The sequence below is a fragment of the Dinoponera quadriceps genome, unplaced genomic scaffold (assembly GCF_001313825.1).
Source record: "Dinoponera quadriceps isolate SergipeBrazil2010 unplaced genomic scaffold, ASM131382v1 scaffold1070, whole genome shotgun sequence".
NCBI classification, from domain to species: domain Eukaryota; kingdom Metazoa; phylum Arthropoda; class Insecta; order Hymenoptera; family Formicidae; genus Dinoponera; species Dinoponera quadriceps.
The window spans coordinates 2,586,714-2,604,435 of NW_014555341.1; the positions used below are offsets into that span (position 1 = coordinate 2,586,714).

Sequence of the window (17,722 nt, forward strand, 5' to 3'; positions counted from 1 at the left end):
CGCAGCTATTGTTTTAGGGAATTTACGCGCGAATCTCGCGACTTATTTGTTACGTCATCGTCAAAAGACGGAGAGCTGAGTAACTCCGCGATACATGAATATAAAAAATATTTTGTACTTTTGTCAAAATCGATCATATTAACAATTTTTTATTGAATTCTCAACATAGCTGTGTGTTAATTTAATATATTGTAGTTATATTATATATTGTGATGTGTGTTATTTGAAAATGTTATGTAGAATGAATTCAACATTCTTCTGCATTGAAATAATACAATTTATATATAATTATACGTTTAATGCGCGGTAGTACGCGTCTTATCCCTGCGAAAAGATAATGCGGCAGCTTTAGCGACGAACATTAATCAGAGACCGCTAGATTAAAGCCCGTGTCACACTACGCACTGCAGATTGGATTCGGACTGCGAATCATTAATCAACCAATGGATCTTTCACTGCTTCAATTTGATTGGCTGGCCTACAATTACGCAGTTTGTAAACCCGTACTATACTAAGCATTGCAAACGCAGACCGGAGAAAGCCAATCAGATGGAAGCAGCCAAAGATCTAAACTGAATCGTAAATTAAAGGATCATCTATTGTGCGATTCGGAATCTGGATCTTTGGTTGCTTCCATCTGATTGGCTGGTCAACGATTCATTGTTTGCAATCCGAATCCGATCCACATCCGCAATATTTAATGTGACACAGGCTTACAAACTGCAAATCGTAGACCAGCCAGTCAAATTGAAGCAGTGAAAGATCCATTGACTGATTAACGATTCGCAGTTCGCAATCCGAATCCAATCCGTGTCTGCAATGCGTAGTGTAACACGGGCTTAAGAGAACTCAGCGGCTTGCGTTGGCTCGGTTCAAAGTACGCGCGCCGACCGCACAATAATAACGATCCGTACTTGGTCGTTCGCTCGCTGTCTGGTACTCTATGATCATTTGCAAGTTTTGGAGTTATTTTTCGTTGGTAACAGTTGCTTCCGTTAATTTTTGATATATTATTTTTACTCTTTCATTGCACTACTTAATATATTCATTCGTGTCAAATTAATATAAAAATTTCCGTGGACTGTTTGAGACACGTGAGATGTGTTAAATTTAATACAAAATTGTTTACTATGTAATAGAATAAAACAGAATCTCAACTTGAAAAAGATGCATATGTAATAGAAATAATTGATCGAAAACATCGGTGTAATATCTCTTCTTTTTACAGCGAATACGTCGATTAATTCAGTGTCGTAATATCTGAACGACCGTCATACGTGTTTATACCACCTTTGACTTATGTAAAAATAAATATATAAAGTTTAATCGTAAACCGTGCGCGCGTTAAGTTGGTCGTCGAATGACATTTTCTCCTTTACACTAAAGAAAATATTTTCGCCGTAAAAACGCCGTTTATTCACAACGACTGATTTTCTAAATGCTTGTTGCTTATTTCGTCGAGTCTGACCCTTTGAAATCGTCTAGCCGTTTTGCCAATGATCAATAGTCCAAATTTGAAATCCGCTTGATCCAAAAATTCCCGCGACGTTACGTGCTGCTCTCGTAGTGGTAAGAACGCATGAATAATTCAGATTTTTCTCTTCGAATACGGTCTCGTTGCCGAGCAGGTTAAATCGAAGTAGTCATGCATCACTGTTACTCCCTATTCAGATATTCAATTGTCCCGTCGGAAGGGCGGAAAGGGATATCATATCGACGTAGCCGTGTCTGGCATCTCCTAGATTGCGGGATGCATGGCGAGACACGTAGCATCACATGTTCGAAAAACTTGGGAGACACGTCGGGAGAACGTGCGCGCACGAGCGTCCGTTCTCGAGTGTGACGCATGGAAAGCATACTCCGAAAGCTCATCATACGTCCGAGCGCATTGTTTGGGCAGATCGAGTGGTCAGGCGAGGTTATGTGAGTATGCGTGTAACGGCTGGCTGCTGTAACGTGTTACGGTCATTTGGGGAATGCCATAATGTCACGTGGCCAATTTGCGTCCCGGCTACGATTCGGGCGGGGCCCTGCGTCGCAACGCGAAAAGGTCAGCAGTCGATGCTTGCTACGTGTCGAAAGGATGCGTCGAATTAACCGACCGGAAATATCCAACAGATCGTTGGTCACGGACGCGAATGAAGATTGAAGAATCAAACTAGGCGAGATAATACCGAATTGTATTATTTGTCCATTGAATTAGGAAATGGACGGGTGTATTTCATTTTTGCTGAAAGATTAAGCTCGAATTTCCGGTTCCTCCAATGTTTATTCAGATTGTCTTATCGGCGACGATGAAGAAAATAACTCTCGATCGAGGCGTGATCGAAAGGGTCGAGATTGATTTATCAAAAGGGCGAAACTTCACGGCCCGATTACGAATTTGCAATCGCAGCTCATTGTACCGACGTACGTCATACACGCAAATACGCGATTAAATGCTGAGCGGGCAGCAACGCGTCGTTTGCGAAACAACGCGCGTTGCTCCGACTAGATAAGGTATTGTGTCGCGATTGCCATCACTTGACATAACGCACAGCAGTTGCCAGCCAATTTCGACTTAAGATGCACCGACGATGTATTTCGTTTCGTGCATAATGTCTGCTCGCGCTCTTCGCGTCCTTCGATTAAAGCTGAAACCGCCGAAATTTTCGGGCACAAAAATCTACGGTGATTTTTATTCAACAATGCAATTAGAAATCTCATTATCGATATATCGAGCGCCCTACAAATTGACGAGCGCGAACATGGATGAAGAAAAACGAATTTCAAACGCCTTCGAAAGCAGTTATTGCGCGCACAGTTTTCACGGCATCCCGTGTAGGTGGACGATACGCTCTCGAAACATTCCATTTTTTTGATAAACGATACTTCCGCACAGGAGTAACATTTTATTGGAGAACTGGGTATCGCATAGGAAACCGGGCGGCTTTTATTACAAACGAAAGGTTACTCGTTGATTGTTGTAACGTTAAACAGAATGGACGGTTATAGGAATAGGGCAGGCAGATAAGCGGCATAAGATACGAGTATTTCCTCTTTCGAATGAATTTAATTTGATATCAAGTGAACATTCGTCGAGGATCTCGCTTTTTATCGCTCTCTATCTCTCACAAACCTGCCGCGCAGGTTTCAATATCAAAAAATGGCTATCGCGAAAAAAGAGCAAAAATGTCAAGTGGATATCTATGAAGAGTCACTCTCAACCCTGCGTATTACGGAGAGCTTCTCTATTTAAAGTTGCTCTCAGAAATGTCAGATAAATATACGACGGCGGGGAATCAATATCAATCATGCGATCCCATCGCAAAAATTCACCATCAAGAGTCAGTCCAGGAAGATGAAAAATATTTCGAATGGTCGCTCAATTTCGCGTCTATTGGAGAATTTTAATGATGAGGGTATCTTTGAGGGACCACGAAAAGGGCGCGCTTCCTAATTACTGAAGCGTCAAATTAAATAAGCGCACGGTTTAAGTGGCGGCAGATACGAATTTTTCTCCGTTTCGGGCGTAATTAATTCAATGAAGCGATAAAAATATAGAGGTAGAGGTGGGTATTCGTCGGTACAGCTTGATTAGATGCTACCTCAACATTCCCTACCGAGGATTATTCTCGGATAATAAGATTCTCAAGTGGGTATTTCTCGACATTTGCTGACAATTTTCTATGTTATCAAGAATAAATTAAAAGAATATATATATATATATATATATATATATATATATAATTATAAGGGTATATATCGAGCGAAACATCGATATCACTTATATTGGAAGAAACATCTGATTTATGTCGCTCAGGAGCTTAGAAGCGAAAGTGTTATAAGTTAAATACAAAGCAACGTATTTCGTATCTCTTTTCATCTTTGATCTCTTATTAAAGGGAAGAGAAGAACATCCTATGATGTATCTCACGAGAAACTTTTTCTACTATAATAAATTATTTTCATATACAAAAATACGGGTAGATGCCAAAGTTGCGTATGATGAATACCAGATTCTGCCGCATTATGAGAGTTGTAACTTAGAACGATAAAAATACCGACTCCGCTTTCGCTTTCAAACCCTCGTATATTTCTTTTCGCCCGCGGCAGCCCACAATTCCGCGGTGCTGCCCTTTTCTTATTTAATCCTATCACGGTGAAAACCCGTCACGTCAGTCTTGCAATTTATCATGTCCGCCAGGAGAGTGTTTCTTATTCGCATCATACCGACGAAGCCTCAACTACTTAGTTCGGCTAAATATAAAAAAAACGCCCGACCTCTCGTCATCAATATCAGGTCGTCTGCGATGAGCGCGATCCGGAAACGGCTCCGAAAGCGCGATCGTTAATTAATACGGTAAGACCATACCCGAATCGTTAATTAAAGCGATACAAATCGATGTCGCCGTAATATATGAAGCCACCCCGATATTTGTATGAAATGAATCCTCGTGCTGCAATCTGATGTACGTATCATGCGTCGATTGCGTTGCAAAGTAATTAGATATCGGGCATAATTGCGCGACATTCGTAGGACACGATATATCCGCGTGACATCGATATGTATAAAGTATAATTAAATATAGAACATTATATGACACATTTGTGCAATAAACGATATCAGGATATGCGAGCAACAACAGCTTTCAGCGTTTATAATGACGAATCAGGGGCCAACATTGAGTCGAAAAATAAAACGATATTACAAGAAAACGGCTGAAAATCCGCGCTGGCAGTCCCCGGTTTTCTCGACAATCTTAAATTCGAGATTGCATTTTGCTTAGCGGTTAAAGGTCGGATAACTCCGCGCAATCACCATTTCGCCGACTGTTTTCGAGAAAAGCAGCGTACGTGAAATTCCCACCACGGTTGCGGCGTGTCCTATTAAGAGGGAGGAAAATGCACTTTTCTTGCCAATGTCGTCGTGACGAGTTTATTTCCGTTCTTTCCTCCTCCATCCATATCTTAAGCGCCGAAAAAACGTCCCGGAATGTTACGCAATTTTCGGGGGAAGTACTATTTAACAATAATTTTCGGAAGAAAGGATAGTTCCTGCAACGCGTAGCGAGGTTTTCGCTGTTCGTCCCGAAAACGTGAGAATCAAGAGACAAGGTCGTGTCTCGAGCCAAATGCACGCGCGAAAGAACGTCAAGTACAAATGATAAATCATTAACATTTCTCAATTTTATAAACACAAGTTTTTTAGCTACGTAGAACTTGCAGATAAAAAATGTTGAAAAAAGTGTTGTATTAAAGTAAAGTAATTAGTAATAATATTTTGGAAAAAAAATAAAGATTTACACAGAAAGTATTTGGCATATTATTTATTTGGCCAAGGAGTACTTTTATTTTAAAGAAACTTGCTTAAGAGTTATTCACATTCAAATCAAGATTGAATTATTTCATTATATGTATTTCATTACATAACTTAGAAATGCTACATACTTTTGTATAAATCTTTATTTAATTCCAAATTATTCTATTACTAATCATTTTACTTTTATACGTCACCTTTCTCATTATTTCTCACCTGCAAATTTTCATGTAGCTGAAAGAAATTGTATTTACAAAATTGAAAACTGAAGTGTTAATAATTTATTCGCACTTAGCGTAAACTTCTTGACATCATTACTTTTGTAATATTAGTAGTGCCGCATCAACACGAGTACAGTCGCCTTCGATTGTCATAAATTATTTCTTATACTTGATTGTATACAGTTAAAACTTCGTGTTTTATGTATTGTTAACGGATTAAAAGTTACAGTAGTTTTTATGGATAATTTTCGTTACGTTTTCTGTGACTGACAGAAGAATTAATTTTTTAGTAATTTCCAAGAGAATAATTTCTCAAGTAAATACAATATGAGTTACAAGCTTCATTGAAAAATATGTTGAAACACTTAATAAGTCGATTATATTTGACGAGACAAAATTACCATGATGCTATATTTATTTGACATTATCCTATTGTTTTTATTCTGTTCAGTGCAGAGTTTAATGAAATTCTATGTCCTTGATCTTTTAATGGTGATGTTGTATTTAATGACTAGTAATTAAAATTTTATAACTGTTTTATAAACAAATTTATGCGATTTGACTTTATAAAAGCAGGTTGCCTTCCGTTGAATAATAATTTGAACTTCCCACCGTCTTAGAAATTCTCACTGTCGATATGGTGTTGGTTAAATAAGGTTGATATTAAATTCTGTTTGTGTACGATGGTTTTGGAACAATTCATTAATTATTTCCTAGGAGATCCGGGTGAGTACGATAAAAATTAGTTTCTAATTTTTCTTCCCGAATTCTTTCAGCCTGCTTTTGTATTGTCTCCACCCTCTTGTCAATTACATATAACAAAAATTTTTAATACTACTATGATAAAAATGGTATCTGGACTTTATATTTTAAAAATCGCGGGTAAGCGGTGAATCAAATCCGTTTGCTTTTTTAAGTTGGTACATAGGTCCTTCCCATTTGACGAAAAAATCATGGCCTTCGTTCAAGCCGTTTGAGAGTGGCAGTTATGTGAATGAAGATTTTTGTGCATGGAGATTTTTACGATGTCGAAAAATATGGAGCAAAGAATTTGTTCGAAATTTTGTGTTGCAAACGAAATTTCGTTCAAAAACGCATTCAAAATCTTACAAAAAAATTACGACGATCATTGTTTATCGAAAACAAGTACATATGAGTGGTTTAAGAAGTTTCAAGAAGACCGAAGTGAACTCGCCGTTTGTAGTCAAACGTCAATGTCATGCTTACGGTTTACTTCAATCATCGCGGTGTTGTGCACCAGGAATTTCTTCCAAATGGTAGAAAGATCAATGGAGAATACTACTTGTCCGTCATGAGGCGTTTGCGTGAAGCAATTCGTAAGAAACGGCCGAAATTGTGGGAAACCAACTCGTGGATTTTGCATCACGACAACGCACCGTCGCATGTCTCGACATTTGTGTGTGAATTTCTGACAAAAAACTCAACGTATGTCGCTCCGCAAGCACCGTATTCACTAGATACGGCATCCTGCGACTTTTTCCTGTTCTTCCTACTGAAAGAACCACTTCGCGGACAGCGTTTCGAATCAATTGAGGACATCAAAGAAAAATTGCCGCGCACAAAAATCTTCATTAACATGAAAAACTGCTACTCTCAAACGGCTTAAAGGAACGCCATGATTTTTTCACCAAATGTGAAGGACATATGTATCAACTTAAGGAAGCGAACAGATTTGATTTACAGTCTTCCTGCGATTAAAAAAATAAAGTACGGATACTTTTTGATCGCAGTAATATATTTATTTATTTTTATGTTTCTCTTTTCCCCTCCTTTGTTGTTACATGTGATATAATGCGACATCTTAATATAATGAAGATATTTTATTATAAAGATAGTTCAAAATTATCATAAGGTCGTTGAATATAACAAGGCAAATCACGGGATAAAAGAAATTAATAATTATACCATTATAGATTCTAAATCATTATTTTGTAATATGCACGGATGAAACGAACTGTTCTATGATGTAATTAAAGAATTAAAGAAAAATTGGAATATTGAGTACCTTTACAGAAGGTAATCTCATTAACTCGAATTCTTTTCTCCTTTCAATTCTTTATTCGGGGAAATAACTCAGAGCCGTTAAATGAAATTATAGATATTTATACAAACATAATACGCATTCGTTAGTTCCGCCTAGAATTTCTCGCTTACCGACCTATAAGCAAGTTAAATACTGCTAAAAACAGTACAGTACGGTTGGAATACTTGAATGAAAGATTGCTAGACTTCGTATATAAAATGCATTAAGGTATTCCTTTTGTAGAAATTGTTTATTTTAAATCTCAAACTCTGTACTGTATTATTATTTACAGATCCAAAACTTAGAGAATGGCCGATGATGTCCTCGGGGTATCCGCTAATAATCATTACCCTTGGATATTTATATTTTATCTATATCGCTGGTCCACGTTATATGAAAGATAGACCGCCATATAAATTAAGAACCTTCATATTAGTTTACAATATATTTCAAATTTTAGCAAATGCCTGGATTGTAAAGGAGCATATACGTGGCGGATGGTTCACGGAATATGGATTCATATTGGCTTGGAAACCAGATATCGATAGTCCCAATGCACAAGTGGTATGTATTCGTATTGTATAAAATTTACTATTAATTTTCGATCAATTGTATTGTCTGCGAAATAATATAATAGAGTTGATGTATTAACTGAGGCGTAATATATATATATATATATATATATTTTTAGCTGACGAATGCTTTTTGGTGGTTGATACTACTAAAATTTTTTGATTACGTTGAAACATGTACATACGTATTGAGGAAGAAACAAAAGCAGATCTCCATTTTACACGTGTACCATCACATATCAGTTGTAATAATTCTCTGGACGACATTTAGATACTACTGGGATACGAGATTTACATTTTTGCCCTTAATAAATTGTTCTGTACATGTATTGATGTACACGTACTATTTGAGTGCTGCATGCGGCCCAAAGGTTCAACAAATAGTCGCTCCCTTCAAACGTTACATGACCGAAATGCAGATGGCAAGTTATATTATTACATTTTTTATATTTCGACCTCAATATTGTCATTAATTGATCGTTTTTTTCCAAAATGCGTTGCAATTTTAAACTATCTTATAAACGCATTATGCATTTTCTTTACATTTCAATTTGTTTTCTCTCAATCAGGTACAATTGCTTTTTTTGTTGGCATATTTGCTACAAGTTCTACATCCTTCCTGCGATCTACCACGTGGATATAGAATAGTCTATGCATTAAATGGCAATGTAATAATAATTCTGTTTTTATTTTATAATTTCTATAGAGAATCTTACGTTAAGAAAGAGATAACTAAACAAAAATCGTAATTAAAAAGCAACTATAATCGTATATGCGTGTGGGGATGGGAAGACATTAAAAAATGTCATAGAACTGACATACACATATATTTATTTATACATAATTTTCATAATCATAGATATTTACGAATGTAAATATCAATGATATTTAGAAATGTGAATATCAATGATTATGAAAATTATATATAAATAAATAAAGGTGAGAAAAGGGAACCAAGTATGCCTCGTTAATATATTGTTATTAGAAATAAATATGAGCGCGAGCATGGCGCACTGACCTGTTATATTGGATTTCCCGGGGTTCGCTTCTCGATAGTATTAAAAGTATTTTCATATGCTCGCTGGGTCTCCTCTCCGATGGACTGGCAATCCACCGAGAATGTATCTCTGTCAAAAACCTCAAGCGAATTGTCGTTCTGAATCGGCGTTAAAACTGTAGGATTCGCCCATACAGCTGTGTATTATCTGCGTGCGCACCACAGATATATAAGGGGTAATCCAAAAGTAATGATAAGCGGGTGGTGATGTGTGTAATATACAGAACCAAAAGAAAAAATATTATTTGGCTTTACTATACCCTCAGTAGTTCAGCAAAAAGAAATCGTAAATAGCACATCATTTGAATATGATCAGTCGAAGTAATAACACGAAAATGGAGAAAAATAAAGTAAGAGCTGTCATCAAATACACCTCTGTTTGAAAAAAAGTTCGCAAAGGAGATACACGCCGACTTGGTGGAAACACTAGGGGACTCCGCCTCTCCCTACTTCACAGTTGTACACGCTGGTGCAAGGAGTTTAAGCCGGGCAGAACACCCACTGAAGATAAACATCGCGAAGGGCGTCCATCCACGTCCCTCACTGAAGACAATGCCAAAAAAGTCCAAGATGTGGTGTTAGCAGACCAAAGAGGAGTGACCATAAGACATTTAGTTGAGATCACAGGGATCTCATACGGCAGCATTCAAAGGATCCTTACAAGTGAAATGCATATGAAAAAGTTTCCGCACGTTGGGTGCCGAGAATGTTGACCGAAGAATAAAAGCAACCCGCTCACAAGGCCGAAGTTGCGATGGCTGCCATCTGTGAGGCGGGCTTCGAACTACTTGAACACCCCTTATTCTCTAGATCTAGCTCCCAGCGGCTTCTGTCTCTTTTCTAGGCTTAAAGAACTGCTCTGAGGCAAGAAATTTGAAAACGATAGCGAGGTGATGACTGCTATAGAGGCATTTTGGGAGTCAAGAAAACGAATTCTTTTCAAAGAGTATACGAGGTTTAGAAAAAAGATGGACTAAGTATATTGACTTGTTAGTGGACTACGTTGAAAAATAAATTTAATTTTTAAACATACTTTGTTTCAGTTGTTCATTATCATTACTTTTGGTTCACCCTTTGTATGCGTGTGAGGATCAGACAACGTCGAAAGACGTTACAAAACCGATATACAAGTTAAGTGCTGGTAAAATAATACAGTATGGTTGTAATACTTTAATAAAAATCTGCCTGACTACCTGACTACAACAAATTCCTTAAAAGGATATTCCTTTCATACAGATTGTTGTTTACTTTACAACTCAAACATTGTACTTGTTGATGATTTTGCGTGTAGCCTCGGGAAGTCCACGATTGACGCAAACGAAGTAGAACCTCTAGTTTACTTTACTGGTTGCGAGGATGGTTACAGGCTCGTTATCGGATAGTTTTTAGCATAGCGCTAAGCTAAATATTTTAACGCTCTTGTAGCTAAATAAGGAGCAGCTACGGTGCCATAGGTGATTGTTATAAGTTCGTATATTTGCATGTCCAGTGAAGCGTCGCTTCGTCAGAGAATGCATTGCAGTCGTGCTTGTGCAGGATCTTGTCGATATATTTCGGTAATATCGGCAGTAAATGTGAATTTAAATGTCCGAAATCGCAATACAATTGAAAATAAATTTTGTTGAATTGTCGGGCCTACTCACAGGATATCGTTTAATGAGACTCCCGTACTGCTCTTACATGATCCGTCTTAAACGACTCTCAATTTAGTTGTGTCACCGGACAATTTCACCACACAATGATGTGGCAGGTAATATGAAGGCGAACCATTATCGTCGACACGGGCACATTGTGCAAGTGCATCGATTTCTATCAACCTCATATGTTCGAGTTCCAAGTATTCACGCATAAACTGCACATATTGTGACTTCAAAATTGAATCGCGCTCCAAACGTTTCTCTAAACTATAAAAACGACGCAATGCAATAGTGCGCGTGTCGCCAAGCAATTTTAATTTATCTTCCTTGAGAGGAAGTTTTACCATCATTCGTCCTTGCTCATTGCGGCGAACATTATCGACGAAGTGTTGTTCACAAAATTGTTCGCTAGCTGAATAAGAATAGTAACCACGAGGAAGCTTTTCTAATTGCCAAAAGCGTGACTTGATCTTGTAGATTAACGTTTGATAATGAGATATGAAAATTCTTAACTTCGGGGGTTTGTTCACGATCAGAATAATTATTTAGACTACCGGATATGACTCAACCAAACTGTGTTTTTTGAAGTGTTGGATGGTTTCGACAAGCTCGTATTTGACCGACGCAAAATAATCGCCAAAATAAATCAGCGCCTATCAGAACGTCGATAACTGAATAACGATGAAACTCCGGATCAGCTAATTTTATATTATGCGATATAATTGAATCCGTGCTCTGTTAATAGGAGTTGGTGATAATTGCTCGGTAATTCGATCTGTCAAAAGACATTCAATAATTGAAGAAAAATTGTTTGCTCGCGATTTCAATTCCAGCCGCACTACCTGATTCGCATGACTGCTTGCACCATTAATCCCAGCAATGTAAATGTTGCTCGGTTGTGAATTTAAATTTAATCGGTTGGCATATGAGCGCGTCATGAAGTTGGTTTGAGAGCCACTATCAACAAAACACGACAAGGTTGTTTTCTTCCGCTGCTATCGACAGCATAGATAACGGCTGTCGAAAGCAAAAACAGATTGATTATAACAGATAGACGAATGAGTAATAACAGTGACTTCTTTAAGTGCGATTTGAGAGAAGTCGGTTACTGAGTTTGTATCTCCGGGAATCTCCTTGACCTTCGGCGGTAAATAAAGAAACGAATTATGTTTATTGCCACATGTCCTGCGGTATGTGAACTTTTACATAATCAAATCGTGTAAATTTGATTATATAACTTTATAAAATGATATATTGATGTTTAATAAAGAAGATTATAAAATCTTCTTTATTAAACATCAATATATCATGGACGTGCATTACATTAAACTTTGCACTGAACAGAATGGAAAGAATAAGATTATGTGAAATAAATGCGTTACGGTAGTACTGCGTCGACAAGTATACAGTAGTTTGCCGATTAATTATTGCAATTTTTTCTGTGAATCTTATAACTCATATATATCCAATAGGAAAATATATATCTCTAGTGAATGACTAAAAAATTAATTCTCCGAAACAGGTATTGTAACTCTTAATCGGCAGACTGTATAGAAAATATGAAACACTAAATATAAGCAACCAAGTATAAGAATTAATTATGACAGGTTGTATACGATTGCCTTGGCGCGATTAGCAATACTACAAAATTTATGATATCAAGAAGTTCACGCAAAGTTTGAATGATAAATTATTAAAATTTTCAATTTTATAACATTTGTTGTATAAAAGTTTGTGTTTTATACAACGTCCTCAACATTTATTATCTGCAAGTTTTACGTAGTTAAAAAACTTATGTTTATACAACAAATGTTGTATAAAAGTAACGTAATTAGTAATAATATAATTTTGGAAAAAATATAAAAATTTACACAGAAAGTATTTAGCATGCTTTTTTATTTGACCAAAGAGTACTCTTGTTTTAAAGGAACTTATTTCAGAGTTATTCACAATCAAATCAAGACGGATTAATATATATTTCATTATACGTATTTCATTATGTAACCTAGACATGCCACATACATTTGTGTAAATTTTTATTTATTTCTAAATTATTTTATTACTAATCGTTTTACTTTTATACGACACCTTTCTCAACGTTTCTCATTTGAAATTTCTTATGTAGTTAAAACAACTTGTGTTTACAAAATTGAGAAAGGAAGTGTTAATAATTTATTCGCACCTAAGTGCTAAACGCTAACGTAAACTTTATGATATTATTATTTTTGTAAGAATAGTAGTGCCGCATCAACACGAGTACAGTCACACTCGACTATCATAATCATTTCTTATACTTGATTGTTTATAGTTGAAACTTCATGTTTTATATATTGTTAATCGATTAAAAGTTACAACAGTTTTTTAGATAATTTTGGATAATTTCCAAGAGAATAATTTCTCTAGTGAATACAATATGAGTTACAAGCTTCTTTGAAACATACGTTGCAACACTTAATCAGTCGATTATATTTGACGACACAAAATTACCGTGATGCTACATTCATTTGAAATTATCCTATTGTTTTCATTCTGTTAAGTGCAGAGATTAATGTAATTCTATGTCCTTGATGTTTTAACGATGATGTTGTATTTAATGAATAGCAATTAAAATTTTATAACGGTTTTATAACCAAATTTATACAATTTGACTTTATAAAAGCAGCTTCCCTTTCACTGAGTAATAATAGTGTATTTGGAATTCTGACTGTCGATATAGTGTTAATTAAATAAGGAGCAGTATGATATTAAATTCTTTCCGTGAACGATGGTTTTGGAACAATTGATCAGTTATTTCCTAGGAGAGCCGGGTGAGTACGATAAAAATTAGTTTCCAATTTTTCTTCCTGAATTCTTTCAGCCAGCTTTCGTGTTGTCTCCACTCTCCTATCAATTACATATAATACAAATATTTAGTACTACTGTGATAGAAAAAGTATCCGGACTTTATATTTTAAAAATCGCGGCTAAACTAAATCAAATTATAAATCAAATTCGCTAGACTTCGTATATAAAATGCATTAAGGTATTCCTTTTGTAGAAATTGTTTATTTTAAATCTCAAACTCTGTACTGTATTATTATTTACAGATCCAAAACTTAGAGAATGGCCGATGATGTCCTCGGGGTATCCGCTAATAATCATTACCCTTGGATATTTATATTTTATCTATATCGCTGGTCCACGTTATATGAAAGATAGACCGCCATATAAATTAAGAACCTTCATATTAGTTTACAATATATTTCAAATTTTAGCAAATGCCTGGATTGTAAAGGAGCATATACGTGGCGGATGGTTCACGGAATATGGATTCATATTGGCTTGGAAACCAGATATCGATAGTCCCAATGCACAAGTGGTATGTATTCGTATTGTATAAAATTTACTATTAATTTTCGATCAATTGTATTGTCTGCGAAATAATATAATAGAGTTGATGTATTAACTGAGGCGTAATATATATATATATTTTTTTAGCTGACGAATACTTTTTGGTGGATGACACAACTGAAAATTTTCGATTACATCGAAACATGTATATTCGTATTGAGAAAGAAACAAAAGCAGATCTCCATTTTACATGTGTACCATCATGTAATAGTAGCAGTATGTTTCTGGATATATTTTAGGTACTGTTGGGATACGAGAGCTACAATTGGGTCTTTAGTAAATAGTTCTGTACATGTATTGATGTACACGTACTACTTGGGTGCTGCATGCGGCCCAAAGGTTCAACAAATAGTCGCTCCCTTCAAACGTTACATAACCAAAATACAGATGGCAAGTTATATTATTACATTTTTTATATTTCGACCTCAATATTGTCATTAATTGATCGTTTTTTTCCAAAATGCGTTGCAATTTTAAACTATCTTATAAACGCATTATGCATTTTCTTTACATTTCAATTTGTTTTCTCTCAATCAGGTACAATTGCTTTTTTTGTTGGCATATTTGCTACAAGTTCTACATCCTTCCTGCGAAGTACCACATGGATATGGATTCCTCTTTTTAAATGGTGTCAATCTTTTGATAGTTTTTTTATTATTTTATAATTTCTACAGGAGAACTTACCTTAAGGAACAGATATCTAAACAAGTTAATTAAAATGCAAGTATACTCGTAAACTTCAATGATGGTGGAAATTATACTGGGTGTCCTGTATGTTTCGTACATCCGCTCGTGTGCAGATAGAAAGGGTTAAACAGACGGAAAAGGTAGATACCATTATGCAAAATTCGCAGTAGTTAACGAAAAATTTATTTTATCTGAGCTAATAAGCATACGAGGAGCGATAGGCCGAACACGTAGAAAGAAAGATGCCTTCGACCGTATGCGCGCCCGTGACACATTCAAGTCGCGGCTCGTTGCGTTCCTTCGTATAAAACTACAAGAGACAGTGAGGCGGAGAAACGCAGATTCCGCGGAGGAACGCAGTTAGCCGCAATTCGCAAATGTTATTATCGCACGCCGGTAGAAGACGTCTTTCTTTCTATATATTCGGCCTACCACTTCTCGTGCGCTCATTAGTGCAGGCAGAATAATTAATTCTTTGTTAACTATTACGAATTTTGCATAATGATATCTGCCTTTTCTGTCAGTATAACTCCTCCTATCTGCACATGAGTGGACATACGAAACATACCGGACACCTTGTATATAAATAAATAAAAAAGAGGAGATTTTGGATTTCTAAAAAGATAAAAAAGAGTTAATTATATGTTTATATTATTGTATGTATTAGTTATGTGCACTTCGCCGATGTAGTGTTATTACAAATAAATACAACAAAAAGTAAGCAGTTAAAAAATTATATTAAACAAATGATTAATAAAACAATTTTATTCAGAGACATTACCAATATACCGAATATTATAGGGAATACTTTACTGTTATTTTAAATATTTATTTTAACTATGCAAATTTAATCTTCTACTTCTTACAAAAGTTATAATATTAAGAGTTTTACAAATCAAGTACAAACGATAAATCATTAACATTTCAATTCTCAACTTTATAAACACGAGTTTTTTAGCTACATGAGAACTTGCAGATAAAAAATGTTAAGAGGGAGTGTTGTATAAAAGTAAAATAATTAATAGTAGAATAACCTTGTCATTACGACGGATTGCCTGCCCAAAGGCGCGCGCATCCGGATAGTAATTTCGGATTTGTCGATATAATCATACCTTTCCAATGAAGTTATAAGTTCCTAATTATCATCCTAATTATCATAATAAAAAAAAAAGAAAGTATATGAGTGACTATATCGACAAATCCGAAATTGCTATTTGGACGCACGTGCCTTTGGGCAGACCACCTGTCGTATAATGGGTCGTATGTTGATGCAACATCCTGTACATACTATCTTTTTTCACTCTCTCTCTCTCTCTCTCTCTCTCTCTCTCTCTCTCTGAATTCGTAATTCTGCGTTTGCGTTCTATGGTAACTCTTCGTTCATTAATCATTCGTTTGATGTCCCCGCGCTGAATCAACGACTGCGAACGTTCACGTTTTATAGTACATAAATTTATGTGCAATATAAATTATATAAAACACACCTCGATGAACTGTACGCACGATATGTCCTCGTGTATATGTGTATATGTGTATCCGTGTATTTCGACCACGCGCTTCTGGTAATTTCTTCCATCGAGCGGGGCGACTGTAAAATTTTCCAATGTCCCAGGAGTTCTGAATTTTATTCATTCCTACGGTAAATCCAATCTGCCGAGGAACATATCGAATGTAAATCCCGACGATGAATTCACAATGCGCGAATAAGCACAACGTGTTCCAATTAAGACGAGTCTCGGCCGAAAAATGAGGAGGGGTACGAGAGGGAGGAGGAGGGAACGAGAGAGATCTCGTTTGGATCGTAGTATCGGAGTGAATTCTTTTCGCGTGTGTACACACTCCGTTAAAACGCCGGACCATCGGCGGCTGCCGCGGCGGCGGCACTCAAGCGCATTGAGGGTGCGAACCCGAACTTTTCCAGTAATTAATTGGCTCTGATATCTCGTTCCTCCCTCGATACGGCCGGTTGCCGATTAATCTTATTTGCCGGCGAATCGGCGGTGCTCCATTGTATTCTCTGGCGGTGCGGGTGCGCGTGCTTTTTAACTGGCCTCGGGAAACTTTGCCGGTAACTTCGCCGAGACGGGAGATCCCATCAGACTGATGGGAATAATGCCGGAAAGGAGTTTCGTCACACGGGTCACCACCGACAAGATCTAGATTAGCACTGAGAGAAGTTGGCCATTCAATTATTCAGGCTGTCGAAGGAAATTCCAGGAGCACGGAAAGAACTCGAGTCGCTAATTAATTGGCGGGCTTCGAACGTGAAGTACCGAAACCAAATCTTTCCCTCTCTCTCTTTCTCTCTCTCTCTATCTATCTCTCGCGTTGACGTCGGTTACTAGATTTTAACCGCAAAGAATTCCCCAGAGTATGACGTATGCGTATATATATATATATATACACAAAGTGACCTCGCTTGCGACTCGGTCACAAATTAAAATTCCAATAAAACGACGTCGTCTGGTCGACACACGTTTAAGGTCAACTATCGTAAACTCCAACGATAAATGCAGGAATTGCGACCGCCGTGAGCGAGCGACCGTTAAATTTCATCGATTACGTTGCCTAATCAGTGCGCTATATCAACTTGCCTCGCGGCGAGTCAGTCGAGTGGGCTTTCGAAAGGAAATCAAGACGCACTCTTAATTGCTACTGAAATCAGCGGCCGGTTCGATCAAATTTGTAGACGTTCCAGACCGAGCCGTCAAAGTACACCCGTCGGGAATTAAGCGCGACATCCAACAGATGCATTAATTCGGACAGTCCTACACACGCGATACCGAGGCTGGATGATATCGGCCCGAAGCATACG

General features: G+C 36.8%; 2 protein-coding genes across 3 annotated transcripts in view; one reads left to right on the plus strand and one right to left on the minus strand.

The window, feature by feature from the left end:
• LOC106743881 (neuronal acetylcholine receptor subunit alpha-7-like) overlaps positions 1-17,722 on the minus strand; it is a 216,943-nt gene that overhangs the window by 84,196 nt on the left and 115,025 nt on the right. The gene's annotated exons all lie outside the window — the stretch shown is intronic.
• LOC106743883 (elongation of very long chain fatty acids protein AAEL008004-like) lies at positions 6,204-8,885 on the plus strand. Its single transcript, XM_014618115.1, has 4 exons — positions 6,204-6,246; positions 7,857-8,128; positions 8,256-8,558; positions 8,706-8,885. The coding sequence occupies exons 1-4, from the start codon at positions 6,204-6,206 to the stop codon at positions 8,883-8,885; spliced, it is 798 nt and encodes a 265-aa protein (XP_014473601.1).

Bases quoted from the DNA above. Each gene is read 5' to 3' on its own strand.
- LOC106743883 (XM_014618115.1), top strand. From the start codon at position 6,204: ATGGTTTTGGAACAATTCATTAATTATTTCCTAGGAGATCCGG. The intron at 6,247-7,856 runs GTGAGTACGATA...TATTATTTACAG, and splicing joins TTATTTCCTAGGAGATCCGG to ATCCAAAACTTAGAGAATGG. The intron at 8,129-8,255 runs GTATGTATTCGT...ATATATTTTTAG, and splicing joins ATAGTCCCAATGCACAAGTG to CTGACGAATGCTTTTTGGTG.